General features: G+C 40.4%; 1 protein-coding gene across 1 annotated transcript in view; it reads left to right on the plus strand.

Annotated features, from left to right (window-relative positions):
• Positions 1–2,619: 2,619 nt before the first annotated feature.
• Positions 2,620–17,073, plus strand: part of LOC127137333 (uncharacterized) — a 54,932-nt gene continuing 40,478 nt past the window's right edge. The window contains exon 1 of the mRNA XM_051063805.1: positions 2,620–2,914. Within this exon, the coding sequence (XP_050919762.1) occupies positions 2,620–2,914 (295 nt within the window). The remainder of the gene's footprint in view (positions 2,915–17,073) is intronic.

Raw genomic sequence — 17,073 nt, forward strand, 5'->3', positions numbered from 1 at the left:
GGCGACTCTGCTGGGGAAGAAACTTGAAATCTCCCTAGTGGGTTTAGCCTAATTTTTGCTTATGAGTGTTGTATGTTTATATTTATTTTGTGACATATTTTTGTGCAAATTTGGGATGACTGTATTGTTTGTAATGTATGAATTGCTTGATATATTAATTGCTTGTATGCTTGGTGGTTTCTTGTGAGATAAGTTCTATACCCGAACTCGAGTGCACTTATGATAGGAGAATGGCATAGTCTTGTTGACTTGTGTGGAGTTATTCCTTAGCAAGTTGACTTGCAAGCCCATTCACTTGGTGGAGGTCTTGTTGGGATCAATAATGTCACACAAGTAGTCGTGGTTAGGCATTACTTTTCCAATATAAACCTTAGAAGCCAAGGACCTTAGATACCTAGCCCATCTTGGCCTATTTTAGGACGTAGTGCGAAGGTCGTTCAAGTGTAAGATTTGATACGATTGTTTCACGATACTACGCTAATAAGAGTCTCTCTTGAGAATATTTTTGGAATACGAGTAGTCATTTTATCGGATAATATCCGAAAGATGAGATGATGACTATGGGGACCTTTTTTTTAGAACATGACTATCAGGTTTAACCATAGTACACTCCCTTTGTCTGGTTCTTAACTGAGACTCCATGCTCGTGACTTACAACAAACGCTTGATTCGCGGTTGATCCTTTCTCGTATATTCTCAATATCAATGGAACTTGGGTGTTGATAAGGTGTAAACCATAATCCACCAAAATGGATGATTGATATTGACAATGACGTGAGCCATCTTGTGACCTTTGTATGGTGTGACTTGCTTGATCCTTGAGTGTGATTGTTGCATTAATGCATTCATGCATTCATTTGCATCCATATCATCAACAATGAAAGTTTTCAAGGAACTTAAGAGGTCTATTTGCAAATTTTTAGACATGGATAAGCAAAGAAGGAATACGAAGAAGTACAGTTTCAGACAACCCGACTTGAAAGAGTTAAGGAGTTTGACATCTTATGTATTAGAGTCTTTGGAGTTCAAAGCTCGCCATGGGAAGCTTCTATCTATTCTTTCTACCAAAGTGGATGAAGGTCTGATGAGTGTGTTGGTGCAGTTCTACGATCCTCTGTATCGTTGCTTCACTTTTTCGGATTTCCAGCTTTTGCCTACACTTGAGGAGTATGCCTATCATGTGGGTATACCTATTCTTGATCAGTTGTCGTTCAGTGGTTTGGAGAAGGTTCCGTCTTCTCAAGAGATTGCTAACATGCTTCACATAGATGTATCTGACATTGATGCTTATATGACTACCAAAGGTGGAATTCAAGGTCTCCCATCTGATTTTCTCATTGCCCAAGCTACTTTGTTTGGGAAGGCCATGAGTGAGGACGCCTTTGAAGCCATATTTGTACTTCTCATCTATGGGCTAGTGTTATTTCCCAACATCGACAATTTTGTGGATGTGAACGCTATTAGGATTTTCTCTTCTCTTAATCCCGTTCCGACTCTGTTGGGTGACACTTATTTCTCTTTGCACATGAGGAATGCAAAGGGTGGTGGTTCCATTGTGTGTTGTCTGCCTCTGTTGTACAAGTGGTTTATTTCTCACTTGCCTTAGACGCTCGCCATCAAGGAGAACAAGGGATGTCTACGGTGGTCTACGAGACTTATGTCTCTCACTAATGATGATATCTTTTGGTACAACCGTGTTTATGATGGCGTTCAGATTATTGACTCTTGTGGTGAATTCTTCAATGTGCCTCTTCTTGGTACATGTGGTGGAATTAACTACAACCCTGCTTTAGCTCGCCGTCAGCTTGGGTTCCCCTTAAAGGATAAACCTAATAACATTTTGTTGGAAGGTGTATCCTTTCAAGAGGGTAAAGATCCCCAGAACTTGAAGGGCAGAATGGTCCGCGCTTGGTGCAAAGTTCATAGGAAAGGGAGGAAGGAGCTTGGTCCGAAGAATTGTATTGCTTTGGAATCCTACACCACTTGGGTGAGGAAGAGAGCTCTTGAGTACCGCATGCCATATGATTATCCGAGACCTACCCCTATGGTTATGGTTGGGCCTTCGACCCTCCCTAACCAAGGAGTAGAGGAGTTGAGAGATGAAGACCGGTCGCGTGCATGGATTCGTGAGCGAGAGGAACTTCTTCAGCAACTCAAAGATAAAGATGCAGTGATAGAATTTCTAGAGCATCAGGTTATTGATGAGCCTGATGATGTGGTTACTTCTCTTCTTCCTCATTCATCTCGGTTCTGGAAGAGGAAGTATGATCAACTCGCCAAGGAGAAGGCCGATATAGAATCAGCTTATGAGAGAGAGGTGAAGAGACTTCGTGCAGCTTATCTTCCGATCTCGAAGGCTTTGGACGATTGTTTCTAGGGCTCCATAGGATGTTTATTCTCCTTTTCTCTTGTATTGTATTGGGTTACCAAAACTGTACTACTTCTTTGGTGTAAAAAATTTCCGAATATTATTGTTATGAATATTCCATATATGTCTTAAAAGATTAATATTTTCAAATATTTGCAAATAGATCTCTATAAAGTTCCTCAAATAAAAACAAACCATATGCACAATACTAGGTAGCATAGATATCATTATGGGAGAAGTTGATCGTTGAAATGATAATTGATACAACGAAAGTCCAAGATATAAACTCCTTTTCCGGATTGGAATCTTTCAAAGAGGTCTATGGAATTCTATGGATACTTGTACCAATTTTGATTCTTGTCTTGGGAATCACACTAAGTGTACTAGCAATTGTATGGTTAGAAAGAGAAATATCTGCAGGGGTACAACAGCGTATTGGACCTGAATATGCTGGTCCTTTTGGAATTCTTCAAGCTCTAGCAGACGGAACAAAACTACTATTCAAAGAGAATCTTATTCCATCTAGGGGAGATATTCGTTTATTCAGTATTGGACCATCCCTATCAGTCATATCCATTGCATGCATCATATGCATAAGCAGGTTTTGTTCTGAGCTCTTGATCATTGGTCTAACTCTTTGCTCTTCATTTATTTTGAAGACAAGCTGACACACCGGTATAACACCAGAGCCAATCATCCAAGGATAATGGAGCATTTAGAGCAAGAGAACAGGGAATTGAAGGAAGATATTGATAGGCTGACTGCCATGATGGAGTTAGTTCTGGCCGCCCAGAGCCAAGCTTCGCCAACTCCTGCAACTCCTCCCGCGAGGACTGTCATATCCGAGATAACAACTTCTATCGTGCCTGCTGCAACAACCCATTTCGCTCTGTCTATGCCAACCGGGTTCCCTTGGGGAATGCCTGCTAATTTTGTGCCAGAGGGTTTTGCTCCTAGTCTCGCTTCTTTGCCGGCATCTAGCCCAGTCCTGTCTGTGCCACCACCCGTTGTGCACACCTTACCCCGTGTTGAAGACACCATTTATCATTCCGAACCGTCTGAGGGCCCAGATGTTTATGAAAAGATGGACGAAATGAAAGACCAAATCATTGAGATGTGCAAGGAACTAAAGACTTTGAGGGGTAAGGACCTCTTTGGCAAAAGTGCTGCTGAGTTGTGCCTAGTGCCCAACGTGAAGATCCCTGTTAAATTCAAAGTACATGACTTTGAGAAGGATAAGGGAAACGCATGTCTGCTCATCCATCTTGTGATGTATGCTCACAAGATGTCAACACAAACCGATAACGACCAACTTTTGATCCACTACTTTTAGGATAGCTTGACTGGTGCTGCGCTCCGGTGGTATATGGGGCTGGAGAGTGCTAGCATCCGCTCTTTCAAAGATCTTGGCGAGGCTTTCGTCAGGCAGTATAAATATAATATGGATATGGCTCCGGATAGGGACCACTTGAGGGCGATATCGCAGAACGACAAAGAGACCTTCAAGGATTACGCCCAGATATGGCGAGAGTTGGCAGCTCAGATAGTGCCACCCCTAGAAGAGAAGAAGATGACAGAGATCTTTTTGAAGACTTTGAGCTCTTTCTATTATGAAAGGATGATTTCTAGTGCTCCCTCGGACTTCACCGAAATGGTGAATATGGGGATGAGATTGGAGGAAGGGGTCCGTGAAGGACGGTTATCCAAAGATGACAGTTCCTCAACAAAGAAGTATGGAGGCTTTGCGAGGAAGAAAGAGGGAGAGGCACATGATGTATCCTCTCACATTAAAAGAAGGCCCTCTGTGAGGAGGAAGGATGTGCGTCCTGCCGTCAACCAACACCAGGTGGCTCATATAGCACCTGCTTTTAGAGAAGTTCATCAGCAACAACAACAACAACATCGTCAACAACAACAGGCCTACCAGCCTCGCAACAACAGTAACACCAACACCAGCAACTACGAGAGGAAGAGGGTAACTTTTAACCCAATTCCGATGACTTATGCTGAGCTCTATCCTTCTCTGATCGATAGAAAGCTGATAACTCCGCGAGATCCTCCTGCTGTACCGACCAACCCTCAGTGGTGGTATAAGCCAGAGCTTCACTGTGTATATCATTCCGGTGCTCCCAGACATGACGTGGAGAATTGCTACCCATTGAAGACCAAGGTGCAAGACCTTATGAGAAGTGGTATTTTGTTTTTCGAGGACGTAGGTCCTAATGTTAAGAAGAACCCATTGCTCGAGCATGGGAAAGCAGCTGTTAACATGGTCCAGGGATGCCCTGGCAAATACAAAGTCATGTATGTTAATAATATAAGGCAATCTTTGGTCGAGATGCATAAGCTGTTGTATGAACACAGCTATTACGAGCATGACCATGATAGGTGCCAGGTGTGCACTATCAATGAGAGAGGATCCCGACAAGTAAGAAAGGACATCCAAGAGATGATTGATCAGGGGATGATTGAAATACTTCAGAATCTTAATGAGGACGAAGTCGATGTTATCAACCCGGTGTTCAGAATTCCTGAGCCTGTTATCGTCAAGTATGATGGCAGCAAGAAGAAGGTATCTCCAGCTCTTGCGGTAAAGCCAGCGAGCCCTGTCCCGTATGTATCAGAAAAGGCTGTTCCCTACCGATATAATGTTGTCATGCTAGAAGATGGGAAGGAGGTGTCGTTTCCCTTAACCTCTATTGTTAGCATTTCAGACGTCAGTGGTGTGACCCGTAGTGGTCATGTTTTCTCGGCTCCGCCGAAATCCCACGAAGATGTTGTGAAGAAGGCTGTTGTTAATCCTGCCAGTCCCATGGGGACTTCTTCTCAAAATAATTCTATTGTTGACCCTGTTGCTGTCAAGAATAATAACACTCCTATCCTGGTTGGCCAGTCTGGCATTATGAAAGAGGATGGTGATGAGATACTGAGGCTCATCAAAAGGAGTGAATACAATGTTGTTGATCACTTGCTATAAACTCCATCAAAGATATCTGTCTTATCTTTGTTGATGAATTCTGAGCCACACTGCGAAGCTTTGTAGAGGGTGTTGGACGTGGCATACGTGGACCACGATGTCACAATAGAGCAATTTGATAGCATTGTTGCAAATATAACCGCTTGCAACAATTTGAGCTTCTGTAATGCTGATCTTCCCGAGGAGGGAAAAGACCACAATTTGGCTTTACACATATCAATGAACTGTAAGGATGATGCCCTATCCAATGTGTTAGTGGACACATGATCATCCCTTAATGTGTTGCCAAAATCCACTCTTGCTAAACTTTCATACCAAGGGCCTCCCATGAGGCAGAGTGGATTGGTTGTGAAGGCGTTTGATGGATTGCGCAAAATCGTGATCGGAGAATTAGAACTCCCGATCAAGATTGGACCTAGTGATTTCGATATCACTTTCCAAGTTATGGACATTCATCCGTCTTACAGCTGTTTGCTTGGCAGACGATGGATTCACGAGGCAGGCGCCATGACATCCACCCTACACCAAAAGTTGAAGTTCATGAAAAACAAGAAGTTGGTGGTGATAGGGGGAGAGAAGGCTCTCTTGGTCAGTCATTTATCTTCCTTCTCCTATATTGATGTTGAGGATGAGGTTGGGACTCTGTTCCAAGCCTTGTCTATTGTTGAGCCTTCAAGGAAAGGACTTTCTTCATTTGTCTCCTACAATGATGCGAAGTTGGCCATTGAGCATGGTGCAACTACTGGTTTGGGGAAAATGATCAAGTTGGAAGATAATAAATCTCGAGCTGGCATAGGGTATTCTTCTGGTGTTTCCAATGAGCTTGGGTTGTTCTAGAGTGGGGGTTTCGTCCACACTGTTGAAGATCAGGAAGCTGCTGCCATTGTTGAAGATGATGAAGAGGAAGACCTTGGCAACTTTGTCATACCTGGCGAAATCTGCAATAATTTGGTCACTGTTGATGTTCCAACAGTTATCCATAAGTCAACGTAATGTGCTCATTTTGTTTGAAAACCCTTCTCCCATGCCAAAGGGAGAAGTGAAGACATTGTTGGCATATTTTGATTAATACAATGGTATTCATTCAATAATCACATGTTAAATTTTTGTTTTTCCAAATTATTTTTCCTTTTTGCTTTTTGCATGAAATTGGTGACACCATAAAACCCTAAAAAAGAGAATAAAATCAATCTTTTCATCTGCATAATGATTTGCTTTGTTTGAATTCTGAAATCTCTTTTATACTCAAAATAATTATGCAGGTTGATCAAACCCATTGAACATAATGATCCAACACCATCTCCCAACTTTTAGTTCCTTGTATTTGAGGCAAAAGAAGATGATGTTGAAGAGATTCTTGACGAGATTACCCGTCTGCTTAAGCACGAGGAGAAGATCATTCAGCCGCATCTTGAGAATCTGGAAACAGCCAACTTGGGGTCTGAAGACTGCGTTCGTGAAGTGAAGATTGGGGCACTCTTGGAAGAGTCTGTGAAGAAGCGGTTGATTGAGTTGCTACGAGAATATATCGACGTCTTTTCCTGGTCGTATGAAGACATGCCTAGTCTAGATACTGATATCATGCAACATTTCTTGCCGTTGAAGCCTGAGTGTGTGCCTGTGAAGCAGAAGCTCAGAAGAACTCATCCTGATATGGCAGTGAAGATTAAAGAAGAAGTTCAGAAGCAAAATGATGCGGGGTTTCTGGTGACTTCTATGTATCCTCAATGGGTGGCCAATATTGTGCCCGTGCCTAAGAAAGATGGAAAAGTCTGAATGTGTGTGGATTACCGTGACTTGAATAAAGCTAGTCCGAAAGATGATTTTCCTCTACCACACATTGATATGTTGGTAGACAATACGGATAAATTCAATGTCTTTTCATTTATGGACGGATTTTCCGGTTATAATCAGATTAAAATGGCACCCGAGGATATGGAGAAGACAACATTCATCACACCTTGGGGAACATTCTGTTATCGAGTGATGCCCTTCGGTTTGAAGAACGCCGGAGCCACGTATCAACGAGCTATGACTACCTTGTTTCATGATATGATGCACAAGGAGATCGAAGTATATGTTGATGATATGATTGCGAAGTCGAAAATGGAAGTTGAACATGTAGAACACTTGTTGAAGCTTTTCCAGCGTTTGAGGAAGTACAAACTCCGCTTGAATCTGAACAAGTGTACATTTGGAGTCCGTTCCGGCAAGTTATTGGGCTTTATTGTCAGCGAAAGAGGTATTGAAGTTGATCCTGCTAAGGTCAAAGCAATACAAGAGATGCCTGCACCCAAAACTGAGAAGCAAGTCCGAGGTTTTCTTGGCCGATTGAATTACATTTCGAGATTTATATCCCACATGACTGCCACATGTGCGCCTATATTCAAGCTCCTCTGGAAAGATCAGCGTCATGATTGAACCGAGGATTGCCAAAAGGCCTTTAACAGTATTAAAGAGTATTTGTCTGAGCCTCCGATTTTGTCTCTGCCTGTTGAAGGGATGTGTATTGGGACAGCAAGATGAATAAGGGAAGAAAGAGTATGCGATATACTACCTAAGTAAGAAGTTTACTGATTATGAGTCTCGCTACTCAATGCTTGAGAAGACATGTTGTGCTTTGGCTTGGGCCGCTAAGCGTTTACGCCAGTATATGTTAAATCATACGACTTGGTTGATATCCAAAATGGATCCAATCAAGTATATCTTCGAGAAGCCTGCTTTAACTGGGAGAATTGCCCGTTGGCAGATGTTGTTGTCTGAGTATGATATTGAGTATTGAGCTCAAAAAGCTATTAAAGGTAGTATTTTGGCTGACCATTTGGCACATCAACCAATTGAAGATTATCAGTCCGTTCAGTACGACTTCCCCGATGAGGAAATTCTGTATTTGAAGATGAAAGATTGTGATGAGTCTACTCGATGAAGGGCCAGAGCCTGGTTCCCGATGGGGTATGGTGTTCGATGGTGCTGTTAACCAATATGGAAATGGCATTGGGGCAGTGATTATTACTCCTCAAGGCACACATTTTCCTTTTACAGCGAGGCTAACTTTCAAATGCACGAATAATATGGCAGAGTATGAAGCTTGTATTATGGGTTTAGAAGAGTGTATTGATATTAGGATCAAGCATCTTGATGTTTATGGTGATTCGGCCCTTGTTGTTAATCAGATTAAGGGTGAATGGGAGACGAATCAGCCTGGACTCATCCCATATAGAGATTATGCGAGGAGGACTTCAACTTTCTTTACTAAGGTTGACTTCCATCATATTCCTCGAGATGAGATCGGATGGAAGATGCTCTTGCTACGCTTGCTTCAATGATTATGGTGAAGTATTGGAATGAAGTCCCCAATATTACTGTGATGCGCTTGGATAGACCAGCTCACGTGTTTGTAGTTGAGGAAGTAAAAGATGATAAGCCATGGTATTATGATATCAAGTGTTTTCTTCAAAGTCAGACTTACCCGCCTGGGGCATCTGTTACAAGAGGAATTTTGACATGGTTCTGCTCAGATGCGTGGATAGACACGAAGCAGACCTGTTGATGACTGAAGTCCATGAGGGTTCATTTGGTACTCATTCCAATGGACATGCCATGGCAAAGAAGATGTTGAGAGCAGGCTACTATTGGATGACAATGGAGTATGACTGCTACAAATATGTGAAGAAATGCCACAAGTGTCAGATTTATGCGGATAAGATTCATATTCCCCCGACACTTCTGAATTTTATTTCCTCACCATGGCCTTTCTCTATGTGGGGAATTGACATGATTGGCATGATTGAACCAAAGGCGTCGAACGGTCACCGTTTTATCCTCATAGCTATTGATTACTTCATCAAGTGGGTTGAAGCGGCATCGTATGCGAATGTGACCAGGCAGGTGGTTGTGAAGTTTATCAGGAATCAACTCATATGCCGATATGGTGTGCCATACAAGATCATTACTGATAATGGATCTAACTTGAACAATAAGATGATGAAAGAACTGTGTAGCGAGTTCAAGATTACGCATCATAATTCTTCTCCTTACAGACCTAAGATGAATGAGGCTGTTGAAGCGGCTAACACGAACATTAAGAAGATTATTCAGAAGATGGTTGTTACACACAAAGATTGGCATGAGATGCTGCCATTTGCTTTGCATGGCTATCGTACATCCTTCCACACTTCAACAGAGGCAACCCCTTTCTCCCTTGTATATGGAATGGAGGTCGTGCTCCTCGTGGAGGTTGAGATCCCATCAATGAGAGTCTTGATGGAAGCCAAGTTGACTGAGGCTGAATGGGTTCAAAGTCGTTACGACCAATTGATTTTGATTGAAGAGATGAGATTAACTGCCATGTGTCATGGTCAGTTATGTCAGCAAAGGATGAAGAAAGCCTTTGATAAGAAGGTCAAGCCTCGTGTGTTCCGGGAAGGTGACCTCGTGCTCAAGAAAGTCTTGTCTTTCGCGCTCGATTCCAGGGGCAAGTGGACTCCAAACTATGAAGGTTCATATGTTGTTAAGAGAGCCTTTTCAGGCGGTGCTTTATTTCTTACAACTATGGATGGGGAGGATTTCACTCGTCCTATGAATTCAGATGCAGTCAAGAAATACTTCACCTAAAATAAAAAGCAGAATAGCTCGCTAAGTTGAAAACTCGAAAGGGAGACTTAGGCAAAAATGAGTGTCTCGGTGGATTGAAAACCCGAAAGGGCGATCCAGGAAAAAGTTAGAGACATAAAAAATATGAATATATATCCCGCTAGATTGATTACCTCACCCTGGGGCAATCTAGGCAAAAATTAGGGATTTGGCAAGTAACTGCATCCTAGCAAGACTTTGTTCTACAACCGTCTTCTGTCAAAGATTCTCGCTCAGTCACCGTCAACCGAAGCGTCAAATACATTGGATTCAGAGTTGGTGGAGAAATGGTCATTATGTTCAATGTAGCCTTTTTTCCAATATATGTCACCCATTTCAAATTTGTAAAGATCCATGGAGTCTCGCCATTTACGAACTACCATTCTATTAAATAAATTTGAGCCTTTATCCAATTCTTGGCACTCTTGTTTGTTTCTATTTAACAAATGTTTGCATGTTTTAATTGATAAATATCATTGTTTTAAATGAATAAGGTTTTTATAAATTGTTTTAAACAAAGTGAACATTCACAATGACTAAAAGGATAGTTGGAGCGTTTTCAGTTCTCTCCCAAGGATAGTACGATTTCTAAAAAGGAGAAAACATTTATTCTAGCATTCTTATATCCCCTTCATCAGCTTTCAAGTTGTCTCCCTAGCGAGCGCAGAAAAGAGTGATACATCATCAGCTTCCCAAAGAGTCTAACACTAGCATTTGTGTTTTATCAATTATATGGTTATCATCCCTTGTGTGGACTGACCTAAATCCCTTATAGATTAATAAAAGTTGATATGCTATTTATTCACGAGGAAGTTCGTCTTTCCCCGGTATGAGTAGAAGTCCCCAACGGAGTAAGCATGTGTTCCCTGCATAACTGCCTCTCCAGATAAATTGTCTCTTCAAGCAGGAAGTTTGTCTAGAGTAGTTGATGAAGGGCATGTTCCCCTTTTCATCCCCGGTACTACAGCGTGTTGACGAAGGATTCGTTTCCGTTTCCCTCAGCCAGGGCAGTTCCTTCGGGAGTACTAGCAATTTATCCCCATTAGGGTTGCTTACGGTCCATCCCCAGTAAGGTTGCTGGATCTGAGCTCGATAATTTGTATCCCCTCCGAGTCTGAGATCTCTTCCAGTATTGAGGGATTTTGAGGAAGATGTGTTGTATCCTTCCCTAGCGGAGCAAATTGTTCTTTCTCCCCTTAGCAGAGATGTCTTTCCAGCAGTTAGAAGGGAGTGTTTTGATTGATGGATATCTGTTTGGTGGGTGTTCCTCACAGAATTTCACATCATCCCTTGATAAGATCCCCAGTAGAGTTCTTCTACGACAGATCTTATCGGTATCCTGCCACATGTTCCCAAGAATTGATGGAAGATCCCCGACAGTTGGTAGTTGTGACCTTTGCCTGTCCCCAACGGTGACCTATGTCTCCTGATATTAGATCATCCCCATCAAAGTTGATTTCTCCTGTGGGCCCGGTCTTTCTCTTTTGAGATGTTATGTCGGATGTCCGTTCGTGGCTCTCAAACCTGTTTGTGTTAGATATGTCTGTCTGTCAGCATTAATCATACATAAACTAAGCATATACATGCATAATCATAGCATTCGGTTATTTATGTTGCATACTTTGCCATATATCTTTGCTTGTTATCTCCTGCTATTGGTGAAATATTCTTCCCCAAGCAGATGTTTGTGTTTGATCTCTCCATTTAGAGTCAGCCTCATAGGCAGAAAGTGTTTATCTTTCCTTCTTTATTCCCCACTGAGTTATGTCCTCGTGGATGATTATTGTTTCAGTTTCCTCCCCAGTTATGTATCGGGATGGAATTACTCCCCTGAGTTATATCCTCATTGGGTTGAGTCTTGTTTGATTGTATCTTTCTAGTTTGTTCATAGACTGACTCCTTTCTTGTTATCCCCTGCAGTTCCCATGTGGTTTAGTTGTTCAATTGCACAGTAACCAGTAATTGTTCATCTTTTTCCCCAGCTGATCTTGTGGCCTTCTACCCAGTAACCGGTAGTTATAAGTCCTATTTCTGTGGCCTTCTACCGAGTAACCGGTAGTTGTAAGTCCTATTTCTGTGGCCTTCTACCCAGTAACCGGTAGTTGTAAGTCCTATTTCTGTGGTTTTCTACCCAGTAACCGGTAGATGTAATCCCCTCTTTGTTGGTTATCTTTACCCAGGAATCGATATCGATACTTCTTCGTTTTTTAGTATACCACTCAGTAACCGGTGATATATCTCTTGGATAATTGCTCTTATCAAGCAGTTCATCCCCCACCGAGTCATCTTTCATTTACCCTTGTTTGGTAATGACTGTTTCTCCTTTTGATTGGTCATCATTTTATACCCAGTATCCGGTATCCCTATGTCCTTTCTTTTCGGTCGATTTATCCTTTATTAACCCAGTAACTGGTTGTGGATAATCTTCCATGCGAGTATGTTATCTACGTTATGACGGTAATAGATAATATATCTCATGCGCTCTTCAATTGAAGTCTTTTCTTCCCCAATTGAGTAAGATTCGTATTTCCTTGTGAGATCGAATACCCATCCTGTAAATTGAGTTTTCTTTTTCATCTCTCCTTTCGGATGATGAGTGTCTTGGATTTGTTCCCAATTCACGTCTGGTCGGTCACCTATTATATGCCCAGTCACCGGTATCCCTGGTGTTCCTTCCTTCTGCTCCCTGTTATGACTTTTTGTCCCCTGTGGAGTCAGAGTTTTCCTGAGTTGAGATGTGCCTTTTGGATCCTCCTCAGATGTTCCGGATGATTGATATCTCTCACCCTTATACCGGTCTTAGATATTCTTCCTCCCTGAGTGTGTTATTTCTCTCACCCAGTAATCGGTGTTGTGATAACATGTCTCTCTGTGAGTTTATTATCCAGTAACCGGTAATATCTCGTTGTTTCTTCCTCAGCTGGGTCCTTTGTGAACATCCCCGTCTGAGTCCAGATTTTTATCCGAAGTATCCTTTGTGGATAGTTTCACTATATTGGCATATTCCCCAATGTAAGACCCCAATTTTGACCCTAAGATCCCTCATGGCATCATAACATTGCATTTGCATTGCCTCAAGGATCATAAGCATCTTGGTTCCCCTTACCTTTGGGTGGGACCTCTTGTGAGTGGTTTGAGATCACCAAGCATGCTTTAATTGTATATTATTGCTTTTCTTATTTTGTTTACTAACCAAAAGCACAAAAATATGTCACTAACATTTCTTGTTTGTAGCTTGAGCAATCACAAGGTCAAGAGCTTCAAGGAGATCCTTTGTGCAGAGATATGGCCAAGTGAAGATGATAGCAAACATGGAAATGGTTCCCAAAGCTCTCATCCATCAAATATGCCTCCCTAGTATCTCAATTCATCATTTTGATCAAAGCAAGTCAAGGGGTTTGAGGTTTGTTTCCCAAGGAAACCATAATTCATCTGTTCATCAACTGTGCCTTGCTCATGAAGCAACCTCAGCCCATGATCAAATACAACCAAGGGAAGTTATTTAACTAATCATTTCATGCATATTTGAACTTATTTGAGTGTCCTCAATCATCAATTTATCAATATATGAGTCTTGGACTTGAGAAGTTGATCAGTCAATTCATCTGACTATTTTGAAATGCACTGAGACCTAACTTTTTATGTATTGGTCAAATGGAGATGATACCAAAATAAAAAATGTTCTTAAGGACAATATGAACAACTTTAATGTTAATCAAAAATTTATTTGAAGCTTGGAAGATCATCTCCCATTCCAAGACATTAAAGGTTATTTTGACTGAAACCCTAATTTTGGGTCAACTTCCCAAGAACATAACTCATTCATTTTTTATGATTTTGAGGTGGGATCAACTTCATTGGAAATCTTAAGTTGTCTACTTCAAATGTTATGTTGAACAAGATTTCAAAATCTCAAAGGAAATACATGTGATAATGCAAAACATTATAGGTCACTTTGGATCAAATGCATTGAAAGGCAAAAAAGTCAAACTTCAAGTTCCCATAACTCTTTCATCAAAAATCCAAATGATGCAACATTTAAGTCCATTTTGATTTTCTTGAAAAGATCTACAACTTTTATGTTGGAGGTTTTTTCATTTGGGGCTGGAATCATCAAAACAGAGGGGCTTGAACATTGGCCAAATTTGGAAACCTTGCCTTTGCATGTTTTGCACCTTACACTTTAAACTCAAAATTCACTAATCTCCACACTTCAAATGGATTTTTGCCCAACATAACATTTGTTCCTTACATCAAGACCTTTCCAACCATTACTCACATGCTCATGTTTGGATTTGGCAAATGGCATTTTTGAAGAGGAGAAGTTTTAGGCATAATTGTGCATAACATGTTGGAACTCATTACACAAGCCTATGCATTGCCAACTACACGTCCATTTCAGCTCAATTATACTTCAGATTGCATTTGGCATTGGATTTGGGCCTTCTACATGATCATGCAAGCCCATGCAATGCATATCCTCTTGCCATGCACACAGATTTTCCACCTCCTTGCATCAGCTTCCACTATAAATACACTTGCTTGCTTCACTTGAAATGATCCATGAATCAACCTGAAATACTGCTGAACTGAAAACCAAACCTCTCACCAAAGGAACTATTTCATTTTCATTCAAATTTCTCAGATCTGAAATTCAACTAAATCTGGTCAAATTTCTAGATCTAAAGTTCCTAGACCTCTCTCATAATCCATTGTACTTCTGTTTGGCCAAAGGAAGCAAGGAAGCAAGCTCAGATCACCACAATTCAAAGGTTCTCTCCAACTGGTTTTTTCTTCGAAACTCACTATTTCTTGACCTATTTGCTTGGATATTGTGTTGGCTGAAGTCCTCTTCATAGAGGCAATTGTTTTGAGTGCTCAATTGTTGAAATCCATGAAGTTCAGTATGAACACATGATTTTCTCTCTCTGATTTCTCTCTCTATGAGGATCAAGAGGAGAAACCAATGGTATAGGGGTGATGTACATCACCCCAGCTTTCCAATGATGTATGGATCGTGTATTTTGGTTAAGCTTTTGAAACCTGCAATTTTGGCCGGAATCTTCATGCTCACCGGAGAAGACGGTGGCTCCGGTCACCGTCCCTTTGCTAGATGCATCGTGAGCCCTTGGATCTGATCTCCAGATTTAATCTCCACTGTCCAATGTTATGACTTTGTTTTAATGTTTGTGTGACGCGATGACTTGGACGTACCATGGAAGCGCGCATCTGGAGCGTTTGATCAGCCACGTCAATTAATGAGGCTTGATCAGACGCTCCAGGTTTTTTTGATTTTCTAATTTCTGTTTGAATTTCTTTTATTTCCTTTATTTTCAAAAATTCATAACTTCTTCATTTTAATTCCAAAAAATATGGGACCAATTGCATTCTTCTTCAAATAAATTCTAGTTTCTAATTTTGATTTTTAATATTTTTTATTTTGTCATTTGATATTTTTTGTGAATTTTCTCTTTTCTGGTTATTTTTAATTCATTTTAAATAGTTTTTGATATTCAAAAAATACAAAAATATTTTCCTAACCTGTTTGAGTGATGATGGATCTATGAAAAATATTCTCATCAATTTTTTAATTGATTTGAGATTTATTTGAGATTTTAGTTCAATTATGTTATTTTTATTCATTTTTAATTGATTAAAAATAGTTTCTGACTTTTAAAAATGCTGAAATTTTTTGTCAAACTTTGTTTGACCTTGTTGAACTTGGGATAAATTACTTGGACCTTTCAAGGTTGATTTGAAGTGATTTTGAAGTTTGACCTTTCTTTTATCAATGAGTTAAAGGTTGATAAGTTAGCATTGATTAGGGAGACTTAATCTTCCTTGATTCAAATCTAATTCATCTTGATCAATTGATCAAGTGAATGACTTTGCATTAAGGATAGGTTGTTTCCTAAACATGCAAAAGGCTTAAACCAATACAAGATCAATTCTCTTCTTCTTTTTGGCATGGCAAGTTGTTGGAACTTGGTTCACTAATCAAGACTTCTAACTTGTGTTGTTGTCTACATTATTATTGACCGGCCTCAGATAGTTGTGACTTCTACATAAGTCCAATTATGATTGCTTAACATAGCGCTAAATTTGCCTTATGGCACACTAACTACTAACACTAACTATTAACCATTAACATTTACTTTTTGCACTTTACATTTATGCAATTTACTATTCTTGCACATATTATCCATTTGTTTTTTCCTTTGCTCACTCGAGCACATGTTTAAGTTAATGCAATTTGCCTTTTGCTCACTTGAGCACATAATTATGTATATACTATTCTGTTTGTGTTTTGTTTGATTGTTGTGGACGAAATGCAAAAAATGGACAAAAGGACTTAGACTTTAGAACCTTCCCTATGCAAAATGGAGTCAAAGAGCAACTAGGCCTCATGCCTTTAGAGTGCTATAAATGTCAAAGAGCAACTAGGCCTCATGCCTTTAGAATGCTTAAAGCTTGAAGATGAACCTTGAAAGGACCATATTCTAAACTCCCTCTTGTCCATTCTTTGATTTGTAAATAGAACCTTTTGATGTGTGTGTTTCTTTGTGCTAGGGATTCCAACTTGATCCAAATTAGGGAACCATTGCCATGTGCTTCTAAGAGAGAGAGATTCAAGATACATTGAGGAACCTTCCAAGAGTTCATTTGATTGTTGATTGCTTGAGTTTATGCTTATGTGATTACTTATTCCAAAGGATAGGAGCTACTTGGATCATCCATATGATCTCAAGAGAGGAACTCCTTTTGTGGTTTTGTTTCTTATTCCTTACCTCTTGTATGTTTAGGACTCTAGCCATTCTTCTTCTTCTCTCCACTCTAACCCAAGCCAAAACGTTTTGTGCAAACATTTAACAATTGTTTTCAAACCTTAAAAACCTAAGCCTTATGCTTTTGATTTTCAAACTTTCTTTTCATAACACTTATTTTGAATTGAACTTCTAAGTCAACTTTGACCAAACTTTGTACATACTTTTCATTGGTAAATATAACCCATTCAAATGTCTTTTTGTGGTTTCAATGGCCACCCTCTTAACCAAAAATTTTTCATAACCTTTAGCTATTAGGTTTGAGTTATCCT

Source organism: Lathyrus oleraceus, chromosome 4 (assembly GCF_024323335.1).
Source record: "Lathyrus oleraceus cultivar Zhongwan6 chromosome 4, CAAS_Psat_ZW6_1.0, whole genome shotgun sequence".
NCBI classification, from domain to species: Eukaryota; Viridiplantae; Streptophyta; class Magnoliopsida; order Fabales; family Fabaceae; genus Lathyrus; species Lathyrus oleraceus.